The sequence below is a fragment of the Puntigrus tetrazona genome, chromosome 22 (assembly GCF_018831695.1).
Source record: "Puntigrus tetrazona isolate hp1 chromosome 22, ASM1883169v1, whole genome shotgun sequence".
Lineage (NCBI taxonomy): Eukaryota > Metazoa > Chordata > Actinopteri > Cypriniformes > Cyprinidae > Puntigrus > Puntigrus tetrazona.
This window is the reverse complement of record NC_056720.1, coordinates 1024129-1036117: the sequence shown is the minus strand read 5'-3', so window position 1 is coordinate 1036117 and position 11989 is coordinate 1024129. Positions and strand designations below refer to the sequence as shown.

The following is an 11989-nucleotide window of genomic DNA, read 5'->3' as shown; positions in this document are numbered from 1 at the left end:
TTTTTATTATTATTATTTCATTTAATAGATTGTACAAAATATATTTTAATTAGCTCGTCGTTCCAAACACTGTCAAACCAAACAGAAATGGTCGGTCCGTGTTATTTAAGAGACTTTCTTTTGGATTTCTATTCACATTCATTAAACCACTTTTGGCGCGCTTGATACCCAAGAACCAATCAGATTTAGTCACGCGTGTGACGTAAGCCGTTTTGTTTTCGCACTTCACGTAAATATTAAAATATATCTTTGGGAAACTGATTTATGTTACATTTGTTAGATGTATAAGATGATTAAATGCTTCCGGAAAAACGTTTGCACTGCAACAGTATTTATATGTGGACAGGTTAATGATTAACCCTTAAATAGATCGAGTCGAAATATACAGGGAGGTCCATTATAGCCATTATTCTGTATACAAATAACACATTTCATATTTTACTTTGAAATGGGGAGGTGTAAAATTACAGTAACATTACAAACGCACACTATACGTATGTACACTATAATACTATAATACATATGACAATACCATGTAACATTAAGATGGAGTTCTTGCAGGACAGATCATCTACCTGCTGTACATCACAGGGCTGAAGAAACATTGCACATTTTAGAGATTTGTTCCCTAGGTGTTACCTGCATAAGTGCACTTAAACAAAGCGCTTGCTCTAGTCTCAGTTATGGTGTGTGGTTACGGGGAATAATCAGGCTGCTGAGATGAGGGTTTAAAGCTCTTCAGCAGCTGTAGAGTTGAGAAACGCTCCTCGTCTTCCTCTCGTTTGGCACCTGATCTCCAGCTGGTCTGGGGTCAGTTGAGCTGCTGCTCAGAGCCGATGTCTGTGTAGATATTACTGACGATATGAGTCAGATCCAGACTCTGAGTCAACATCACGGAGAGAACCTCGTCCGCCTGGATGCCCTCGATGAACTCGTCCAGAGACAGCTCGCCTGAACACACACACACACACATCTGTGAATCACACTGCTTCATCTGCATATTTAATTAGCACAGATAGATCAGACAGATTACCGTCTCCGTTAATGTCAATCTTGTTAAACACCATGTCAGTCATTTCCTCAGCAGAAAGCTCCTGCTCCACTCCATTAATGGCTTGAATGGCCTGAAGCAGAAACACAGCAGATGAAAGTGAGTTTGTTCCGTTGTTTTAGAAGATGGTTTTTCAGTCAAATATGTCACTGAATTCATGGGAGACCTTGAAGATGAGCAGCAGCTCCTCGCGGTCGATGCAGCCGCTGCCGTCCACGTCGAAGAGCTTGAAGTACCAGCGCAGCTTCTGCTGAACACCACCCTTCAGAACCAAACTCAGAGCTGCCACGTACTCCATGAAGTCAATACAGCCGTCCTGAGGATCACACAAGAACAAGTTACTCAGTTACTAGATTACAAAAAAACAAGCTTTCATGCGGTGCGCGACACGGCTCTAAGGAAACGAAAACATCCTGTGAAGTTTTAAAAGCGAAAGTGCACAGTGTAAAAAGAGTCTGATCTGAATCATTGAAACGAGTCACTTTTAGAAAACGTGAAACATCGGCAGATTGCCCCACACTTGTTGGTCTGAATGAAAATGCAATTTTATTCTCCAACGCTAGGTGTGTCTTTAGAAGCGCTAAAAGCTGCTTTAAATCAAATCGACCAATCGCTGAGGGGTCCGAAAAAAAATCAATTGTTGAATAAATGGTTTGGGAGTTGTTGAACAAATATATAAAAAAATTCAAGTGTTTTGAGGTTGCTTGCATTTCAGCCTGCTGTTGGGAACTCCCAAAACTCAAATATGAACTTTCATAAATCATAATAGGGCACCTGAAAATGAAATAAGTAGTGTAACTATTTCAATTACTTCATTAATATGACCAATTACGTTTTTTTTTGATTATTTCTAATCTGTTAATCATCTTGAAACATGTAAAGCAGGCTGGTTAACCTTAAAGTAGACTTACAAAAAAAAATCTTAATTCTATCTCTCTCGACCGTTCTGAGGTTAAATGAAGGTTTAAAACCATAGGATATAGTTTAATAGCTACAACAGTGTTTTTGAAATAAACCTTTGCAGAGCTATGACGGAAAACACTGGAGCCTAACATCTTAAAAAATAAATCAATAAAGCATATATACTATAACAAAACAGTTATGGAATAAGCATGTGTCCTAAACTCCTGAAAGCAGTCGATTCAATTTATTAAAAAGAAATCAATGAAATACTCAGATGTTTACTGTAGCTGACTTTAATTGATTAAAAACCTAGGGGTTAAAAGGATAGATTTAAAATATTAATAATAAATTCATGTTTTTTGGACAAATACGTCATTGTTTTCGTCTTCTGACGATCTTTAGATGAAGTTTCTCTTTTTAAAGAAGACAACCAAAGATGTGCAAATACCTGAAGTGTATGAAGGATCTAGATGTTTACGGTTCCTGCACTAATGTCAATATTTCACGAGAAGAAATCACAAAAAAATGTCAAAACAATCACGAGAGAGTCCTGCTAGCATGATGCTAACCAATAACAGTCAACAAATGGCCTAGTTTTTGTAAATGAATGAATGGATGAAGCTTTGTAGTTGACAAGGCCTGCAGGAATCAGGTCTCTGCTTCAAAGATGTCTTTTAATGCCGCCGGAGCAGCCACGCTGTAATTGATGACGCTATTAATCTAGACGGACTTGTATTTTTGATGGAAAGTGCCATGACGTGAAAGGAAGCTGCCGTGATCAGAGGTAAAGTAGAGCGGTCAGTGTATAAATTCCTGAGTTAACCAGATTACAGGATCTGCCGGGTCTTAGTGAAGATCTCTGACCTTCTGCAGTGCTGATGTTTGGCCTGAGTTTACTATATTAACACAGATCTCATTACCCACAATCCTCAGCTGAACCGGAGCAGGAGAGACGTGAGGCGAGCGCTGACCACCGAGTTCAGACGTCATGGCTCTTTATCTTTCAGATTCTTAGTATAGAGCGCTAGACTTCTGTGAATTGTTAAGTTTGTTTGTGATGCGTTGAAGAATCAGGTTTATGCTTCATAAAAGTTCTTGAGAACACGACTTTAACCTGATGCACATCCATATTATCCAAACAATAATCTCTTTAGAACAAAAGATCATATTTTGAAGAGTGCCGGTGACCAAACAATTGACGGTACCCATTGACTTCCATAGTATTTGCAAGTCAATGGCTACCATTAACCATTCACTAGCATTCTTCACTAAATCTTCCTTTGTGTTTTCACCACAGCAGTTAATGTTAGCTGTTGACATATAAAATGGAGAGAAATATAAGTCAATGGGTACCGTCAACAGTTTGGTTACCAAACATTTAAAGATACAGTTCACCCAAAATTCTGTCATTTGCTCGTGTTGAGTCTGTAACACACAAAAGCTGCAGTTCTTGCTGGTAGCCAAACATTTGACGGCACCTATTGACTTTCATAGCATTTTTTCAATAGCTTCCTTCAATCATTTGGTTACAAGTATTTTTCACTAACATGTCCATTGTGTTAGCTTTTGACTTCTATAATATGGAGAAAAATGCTGTGGAAGTCAACGGGAGTTTACCAACATTCTTTAAAATATCTTGATCGTGAACCATGCCTTTAAATGAGGATGCACAGATACGCAGAAGCAAAGCAGCAGAGTCTTACGTCGTTGATGTCGAAGGTCTTGAACATGGTCTTGACGTACTCGTTTGACGTTTCTGACAGATTCTTCAGGCCGAAGAACTTCTTGAACTCGTAGAAGGTGAGCTGGCCGGACGGACACTCGGTCATGAACTTGCGGTACCACTGATGGGAGTGACAGGCGCTCAGCTCCTTCACTGACATGCTGGAGGAGTTTCCCATGATGCCGATCTGTGAGCGCTGGCCCTCTCTGCTCACACTGACACGGCTCAGATCGGCTCTCAGCACAGAAGAGGAGGAGGGTGTCCCGGCCAATTACTGCTGACGTCACTCCCTGCTGTTCTTTTCCGCTCTGGAAAATACAGAGAATTACCTGCTGCTTACAGGGAATCCTATATACAGTGTGTGTGTGTGTGTGTGTGTGTGTGTGTGTGTCAGCATGACCGACTGACCTCAGGTCACGACCTCTGACTGTCTGTCAAACACAGTATCAGCCTGATGTTAGAGCAGCTATCTATCTATCTATCTATCTATCTATCTATCTGTCTGTCTATCTATCTATCTATCTATCTTGACAAATGTTATTCATTTCTTTTATCAAACTGACAAAATATCAACACCGTACAGTTATAGAAACAAACAAATAGAAAAGAAATAACAAAATAAATCACAAATATTAATATTATGTTATTTTGCACGACCATTACTTTACTACCAAAAATCACGGTTGACCGTGGTTTAACTTTAGTGCACTTTTTGTAGTAAAACCATGATTACTTTTGTGAAGGTGTTGCCAGAAGAACAAAAAGAACTAATAAATCACAGGATAAATACAGAAAAGCAATAATGATTGCTTTATGATGAACAGAACTTCGGATAGTTTCATGTAAGACCAGAAAAGAGAGATTCCCGGCCAGATTTCGTGGGAGACATTTAGATAGAAACAGATTTTTAAGTAGTTCTACAATCAAAAGAAAGACAGAAAGTCGCGCAGGTGTGGAGTAACCCGAGGGCGGGAAAACGCCAGCGTTAAGGTCCCTGTAATGAAGCACCTCCAGCGAGGACGGACGAGCATCACGGGAATCATCCATCATGAATCATGTGAAGCATGCGAGAAACGTTCCTCAGAAACCCGAGCGGCTGAACGCCGGAACTCGGCGCGCATTCTGAACATTCTCAGATCGCCATGACAACCCGGAGGAACAGGAAGGACGGGTTTGCGTTGCCATGCCGACGAGGAATGACGGGACACGCCCCTCTCGCTCTCACTCCCTAAGATTCACTTTCATTCACACCGACTCTCTGCGATCAGCGACTCACTGATTCATTTCTCAGCTTTTCAAAGCACGTGAAAACCATGAAGATGCTTCTAATACAGGAGTGTCATGGACTCCAGACTGTTCTAAGACCTCTATCACGTCTATAATGGGCAGAATGAACAGGAAATATAACAATATATTATTTATGATTTTACATAAATACCTACAACATTCTGAAAGACTTTATTATATTATTAAAATGTTATTAAAATATTATTACATTTTAAATTGTATTATTTTGTCATAAATAAATATAATGTGACGTCAAATAAGAAAAACAAATCGAAATTCTTAACAAAATATGCAGTGAACCTATATAAACATACACGGATAATGTAATAAGTCAATAATAACTAATAAATAATGTACATAATTTAATATAATCTAATTATATATATATAACCCTTAGCTGTATCTTTTCATTTTATTGTTTAGATATTACATCGACGAATTATAAGCATGAAAGTTAATATGTATAGAGAGACTCGGAGTATTAAATTGCTATTATTTATAAAAAGCTCTTTGGACGTCTGCATCTAATTACAGGAAAGATTTATACACACATGATCACTGTAAATCTAACCATAAGTTCACCATGACAGCAAATATTTGGGTTTCATTCATCTTATCAGAGTGAGGGTGTGTGTGTGTGTGTGTGTGTGTGTGTGTGCGCGCGCGAGCTCACCTGTCTCTGTGAGTGGGCGGGGTTACAGGAGCTTCAGGTGCGGGGCCATTTTCTTCTGCTCGGTGTTCCTCTGAATCAGTGACGGGCTCGAGCTCACTGTCAGTTGCAGCTAAACCCCGAAATCATGAAATCACGCTGATTTTAATCACCGCGGACACAGTCACTCTCCTCGCGAGCATGAAGAAAGGATCGCTCAATTTCCTGGGTCGGAAGAATCAGTCTCTCTTCGACACCAATGTGGAGTTCAAGGACATGGGTGAGAGAGATTCCGTCTCGTGTAGAGTTCAAATAGATATTACAGCTCTTTATTCGAGCGTTTCGCCTGCGAGCCTTGCACCTGTCGCGGAGCGCGCGCGCGCGCACGCGCCACACTTCGGCGCGAGGCTCTGTCTTTAAGACACGACCGAACTTTAAAAACAGGCTCCGAATCGGTCCGTGCTTCAAATACGTTGGTAGCAAAAACATATTTATTTTCTGACAGAATAACCGTAAAAGAAGTTCACGAGTATCTCCGGTTTAGCTCGGAGGTCGGTGACCTGACAAAGACGTGTCCGGTTACACTCACAGAAAACAGTGTAGCACCGTGTTTTCCTACATATACCATAGTAACTATTTTGTCGTTTAGTTTTTTGGACATATTCCATGATATTACGATGATTTTGTACACAGCACGATGTGTTTGTTTTTGGACATATATATTGCTAATATATTGGTTCTGGATATGAACAGGAGTGAGACCATGTTTTGCTGCTACCATTTGGACAAAGTTTTTGGTTCTACCATTTCAGTTTTTTACATCTATGATGATACTACAGTGTATATACAGAAAGATATGATTTTATATAAATTGTACTACCACTGTATTTTTGACATGTACCAAGGTATATTTCCAAGTACCATAGTAAGCCATTACTATATTTTTGTAACATATGAAACCCTTTTTTTAATTTTTAAGTCCGTCCCAAAGCGCAAACTAATACATTTTCATTCTTGGTTTGACGTTTGATTGTAAAGGAAGATCAGATGCTTTAAAAAACACTGTGACGTCTGCGGTCATAATTCAGGTCAAACTTCCTGTTTGTAATGATTGACGACGAGGGCTGCAGAATCTCTGGTAATTACATCATTAACACGTTTAAAGTTGTTAATGAGCAAACACAGATTAGACGGATCGCTTACCTGGAACACAAAGGTCTCGGGTTCGGCTCCTTATTGGACCCTACATCGAACGCAGTCAGATTAGATAAGAAACATCAAACAGGAAATGAACTTCCAAGTATTTGTTTTGATTTATTTTATATTGATCTCTTCTGAATAATAAGAGAAGTTTGTGTTTAGTCAAAGTTATTACTGGCTTTCCGAGAATGTGTGATATGACGAACCAGACACCGACCTTTGACCTGCATATTAACCTGTTGTTCTAAGGTTGTGGAGGTCACATGGCCTTGAGCAGTGACTTTTAACAACATTGGCTGGTTGAACCATGTTAACACCTTGTCTGTGTTTTTTCAGATAAAGTGGAGCTGGTGTTGGACTCAGCTGCCATCCCCGAGTCTGGAACCGCTAAAGTGCGGTCACGTCCGACTGTCAAACACTTCACGGTACATCCCAAAACACGATCACATGACCACACTTCACCCGCGAGATGGAATCTAACTTAATATCATAAGGTCTGGAATCTATCGTAAGATATATATGCAGTGCAGTGTTGGTTTTACTAGTGCAAATGTACTGGAATCATGGTAAAAACAGGATAATTGGTCTGAAAAACAAGCCAAAAACACTTTTGTGCCATTTGTTTTTTGGAAATGAGCTATGGTAAAACCTTGGGGTTTTTAAGTACCTTTGAGTAGCATGTAAATAGCATGGTGTATGAAAATGGGAATCAAATACACTGCCGGTGTATATCGGTTACGACACACAATCTGAATGTGCTTTGGCGCGTCGCTACTGTACGTTTTGCATTTAATTGTTCCGTTGATAATAGAAGTCTTGAGAGATATGTGCTGAAATCGTCCTCTGCACACATTGCTGAAGACACACCTTTGAGCTTCAGGACAAACACACCCTCAGCATGTAAACACACTTTCACTCTGACAGAACAAAGCGTGTACACACACACACACACACACACACATCATCAGTTTTGTGTTTGTATCACCCTGGTGATGCCCACACCACAGCAAACACAATCACTCCGTGTGTCAGTCATTAACAGTCTGAGCGTGTTCGGACCCGAGCGGCTCACTCGTTCACCTCATGAGATCAGGATCCTGATGATTCAGATGTTCCTCTGGTTCTTCCGTGCTGAGGTTAGACGGCGTGCAGATGATGGTTAGTGCCAGCCAAGTTATCTAAACCTGCAGGTGCTGTTTTGAATACATGTTTTGTTTGTGTACAGAAGAGATCAGGCAGACGTACACACATCCCGTGGCGTGGTGCTATTATTATGGTTCATACTTAGGGTTAATATAATACTTTTAGGGGTATGGTTGCAGATGCTTGATTTTCAGCATCTGGTCAATAAAACAATGAAAAACGTAGCCACTTAGCCACTTTGCAACCACAGCAGTGCCTTTTGCATGAGCAGACAACACTCCCATCTTCATGCACTTTGAATAAAAGCATCTAGCTAATGTGTAAATGTAGACTAAAATGTAAACTGTACCACTCATCGTAAAATACAACTTTCATGATGTTTGGCAGCGATAGCGTAGTGGGCAAGTGTGCCGACATCTAATGTCATTGTGTTACAGGCGTCCCAAGTTCGAAACCCGGCTCTAGGACCTTCCCAATCTTATCAATTTTATCACAATAAAAAGGCAACACACACAAAGTAAATTTTTAGATATATTAGATCACTGTAGAGTCTTTTTTCCGTATGAGGATGTCCACACCTAAAGGTTTGGTCAGGTTTTCTTGAGAGATGATCCTATAAAAACTGCAAAACCTGAAACACAAACACAATTTTAAGGGGTGTGTCCCTTTTGCATGTCAAGAATGAAGGACTAGTTAAATCCAACTGAAGCTGTCTATGAGTAAAAATTTTTTCTTATCAGATACAGATTATGCTCTGTTTAGTAAAAAAATCACATTGGGTGCATTTGTTTTAGCAACCTGAATGTTCCTGAAGCATTGCTGTAATGTCTCATAACAGTCATTTAAATCATGGGGTGTTGGTGAGGAGTGTCCAAAAACCTGATGTACAGACACACATCTGGGATATTATGTCATCCCACGTGTGAGCATGAAATCGGGATGGGTCCTGCAGTTTCTCAACAGTTTAAGCATGTCTCAGAGACATAAAGGCGAAGAAAAAAGAGTTAAGTTGAAAGAAAGGATCCATATCCTTGAACGTCATAAGCTCTTTGAATAGTTCTGGGAAACTGGTTGGTTTAGTGCCTAGAAATTCAAACTCTGACTCAGTGGCTCCTACAATAAAAGGTGTGTTATTGCTGTAGACTCCCTTACCTTCTGAAAGTCTCCTTTAATCAGAATGTTGCTGACAAATGCTTCTCTTTAAATCCCAGTCGTCTGAGAGTGTGCAAGGCTTTGCAGTTCCAACTCCCAAGGTACCAGTCCTTCCACCCTTCAATCAGCCCAAGATAAACGGTACAGGTGAGATCACAACAATAGTTAACATCTTGTCTTTGATCAGAGAACATAAATATAGGAGCAAGCAAATAATGAGGTGTTTTGATTACCTGTGGTTGTCTTTTTGTAGGCACCACAAATCTCCCAAATGGAAGGATGCTTTCTGTCCCAGACCTACTCGAAGGGGAAATACTTATTCCCCCTCCGCCTAGCTCCGCCCCTCCACCCCCACCGTCCTCTTCAGCTCCTCCTCCTCCATCATTTGTCCCTCTCCCACCACAGTTCTTCGGTGAATTGGACCCTTCTTCAGACCGTGCAAGCCTGCATCCCCTACCATTGGGACCCCCGAAAACACCATCACTTGCTGGTTCTGATTACAGTGCAGATTTGGACCTTGCCTCCCTCAAACCTCCACCAATGCCTCCTCCAAAACCTCCATCAGAAAGCTCCAGTCTCAGAGGTTCCCTCTCTAGTCTTGACGTCCAAGATATCCCAGAATGCCCCAAGTTTACACCACCACCACCCCCACTGAAAGCATCACCTGTTCTTGCAAAAGCTCAGAAAACAGCACCTATAAAACCCATCCGTATGTCCTCCATACCTAATCTAGACATCCAGTCCCAAAACCCTGTACCAGCTGTTGCTTCTAACCCAACACCATCTAGCTTTAACCCCCAGAACACAGCCAAACTGTACAACGTGCAAAAAAGCACACTACTTGGTGGAGAGACAGAACGGGAAAAAAAAGTCCAGTCCATTCTGCTATTGGAAGATTCTGCTGGAAATACAGTTGGTGTTGTCAATGGGAATAATGGGAAAAATACTGGATCTTTACAACCAGGGGTGCCACCAACCAAACCAGCCCGTCGGAGCAGCTTAGGCACGTATCTACAGGAGGACCAGCCAGACATGGCACCAGTTCTTAGTGAACCCGCAAAGGTAGAGCCCAAAATAAGTCCTGAGCCTGTACTGGCACAAATACCCACTGAGGTACCAGCACCAATCAGAATCTCGCCCAAAATAGAGAAAAGAATACCTGATGTTAGGCAGGTGGTGACCCCAGTTGCATCCCCTGGCAGGCCTCGCAAGTACAGCCCTATCTTGAACCGACATCTCAACAAACGGAACGCAGACGGCTCAGTAAAGAAAGAGACCTCAACCTCACCTTTGGCCTTGCTGATGGCTGCAAAGGAAAGAGAAAAGCAGAGAACTACTCTGTCCCGACAGAACAGCAACTCATCAGAGCCGGTCAGTTCTGTGATCCAACCTAGTGAAGAAAAACCAAACTCCTTCACTGTTATTCCTCGAAACCCAACACCAGACAGCCCCAACGCACAATTAAAGCCCACCACAAACATGCAACCAATCACCCCACCATTAACCAGAGTTAACCTTCCAGAAGTGTCTTACTCAAAGCCAGAGCTAAACTCAACCCCTCTACAAAGCCCAAGGAATAGCTCTGTTAGTGGACTGGGTATCCCTGTTAGAGATGTGGAAATTGGAGAAGAGTTGGTCTTCATTCCACCACCACCTGAATTTGCTAACTCGGACACTGTGGAGGAACCTCCAGTTCCCCCACCAAGTCACCCGGCTCCTGCTCCCCCTGTGAAAAGTGCCCCTCCACATTCTAAAACCTTCCTACCTGCTACATCTGCTCCTACTACCAGCTTCCCCCCGCCAAGTAACCCCGCTCCTGCTACCCCTGTAAAAAGTGCCCCTCCACCTTCTAAAACCTTCCTACCTGATACATCTGCTCCTACTACCAGCTTCCCCCCGCCAAGTAACCTCGCTCCTGCTACCCCTGTAAAACCTGCCCCTCCACCCTCTAAACCCTTACCTATTCCAATCACAAATGTTCCCCCTCCAAGCCATCCTGCTCCTGCTCCTCCACCTGCCAAACCCTCCGTACCTCCGACCCCTCCTCCTGTCACCAATGGGCCCCTCACTTCACCCAAACCTAAACCACCCAGTTCTCCTCCCAAGGCCCCTGGACCTCCCCCAAATATCCAGCACCAACCCAAACCACCTGTTCAGACCAAACCCACTCAAACCCCTGCACAAGTGGCTCCATCCGTCTCCGCTAGCCAGGCGACACTTCTCAGTATTCTTCAGAAGAAGATGCTAGAGATGGACCCCAAGCTCTCGGCTGTCAAGGAGATGGAGACCAACGGAGATGACTGGAACTCTCCACTGTCTGATGACGAAGCCACGTCACCCCCTGCCACATACAATCCTATGACAAACCGGAGCTCCACTCTGCCGGCACAAACTCGTGGAGTGGACATGAAGGAGCTGGAAAGCAAAGTGGCCAAAAAAGCTCAAAATTTGGCCACTTCGACTAAATCCCAAAACAGGTAAACTAAAAGCAAACACAAATACCATTGTTAAAGTCATCATGAATCAATGTCTTTAATGCATGCACTGATATGTTTTAATATCAGTCAGTGCAAGTTTCTTTTACTTGAACATCTTAGACTTCTGTGACTAGGCTTAAGCCTCGTCTGTGTTGTAATTACAAAAAAATAAAAATAAATCAGCACCAACTATCTTTTTATTTTTAGTTTGAGGCGGAAAAAAGATTCCATAAGAGATTTGGTGACTTTAGATTATGTAGAGAGAGATTACATAACATTTGTTTCTTTGGAATAATGCATACAATTACAGTCATCTCACACAACGCCTCCCTCATAGCACATGAACATAGCTGAGATGAATCATCAGGAAGATAAATAAACTGCCTGTGATTCTGGAACAACAC

General features: G+C 41.9%; 2 protein-coding genes across 3 annotated transcripts in view; one reads left to right on the top strand and one right to left on the bottom strand.

The window, feature by feature from the left end:
- Positions 1 to 5767, bottom strand: si:ch211-103a14.5 (guanylyl cyclase-activating protein 1). Its single transcript, XM_043223723.1, has 5 exons — positions 5638 to 5767; positions 3658 to 3985; positions 1218 to 1367; positions 1034 to 1124; positions 1 to 951 (listed from the first exon to the last, which is right to left on the bottom strand). Exons 2-5 carry the CDS (start codon positions 3853 to 3855, stop codon positions 812 to 814), a joined length of 579 nt encoding a protein of 192 aa, XP_043079658.1. The 5' UTR covers positions 3856 to 3985; positions 5638 to 5767; the 3' UTR covers positions 1 to 811.
- LOC122327917 (proline-rich protein 36-like) overlaps positions 5674 to 11989 on the top strand; it is a 7697-nt gene continuing 1381 nt past the window's right edge. The window contains exons 1-4 of one of the 2 annotated variants that reach the window (XM_043223599.1): positions 5674 to 5893; positions 7150 to 7238; positions 9168 to 9255; positions 9362 to 11585. In XM_043223599.1, the coding sequence (XP_043079534.1) occupies positions 5815 to 5893; positions 7150 to 7238; positions 9168 to 9255; positions 9362 to 11585 (2480 nt within the window). In that variant the 5' untranslated portion in view covers positions 5674 to 5814. Of the gene's footprint in view, positions 5894 to 7149; positions 7308 to 9167; positions 9256 to 9361; positions 11586 to 11989 lie in introns of those variants that run through there. The other variant, XM_043223601.1, reaches the window with a different exon arrangement.

Excerpts from the sequence above, each read along its gene's own strand:
- si:ch211-103a14.5 (XM_043223723.1), bottom strand. The coding sequence starts at position 3,855 with ATGGGAAACTCCTCCAGCATGTCAGTGAAGGAGCTGAGCGCCTGTCAC. Across the intron at positions 1,125-1,217 it reads AGCTGCTGCTCATCTTCAAG|GCCATTCAAGCCATTAATGG; the intron begins GTCTCCCATGAA and ends TTTCTGCTTCAG. Across the intron at positions 952-1,033 it reads GATTGACATTAACGGAGACG|GCGAGCTGTCTCTGGACGAG; the intron begins GTAATCTGTCTG and ends GTGTGTGTTCAG.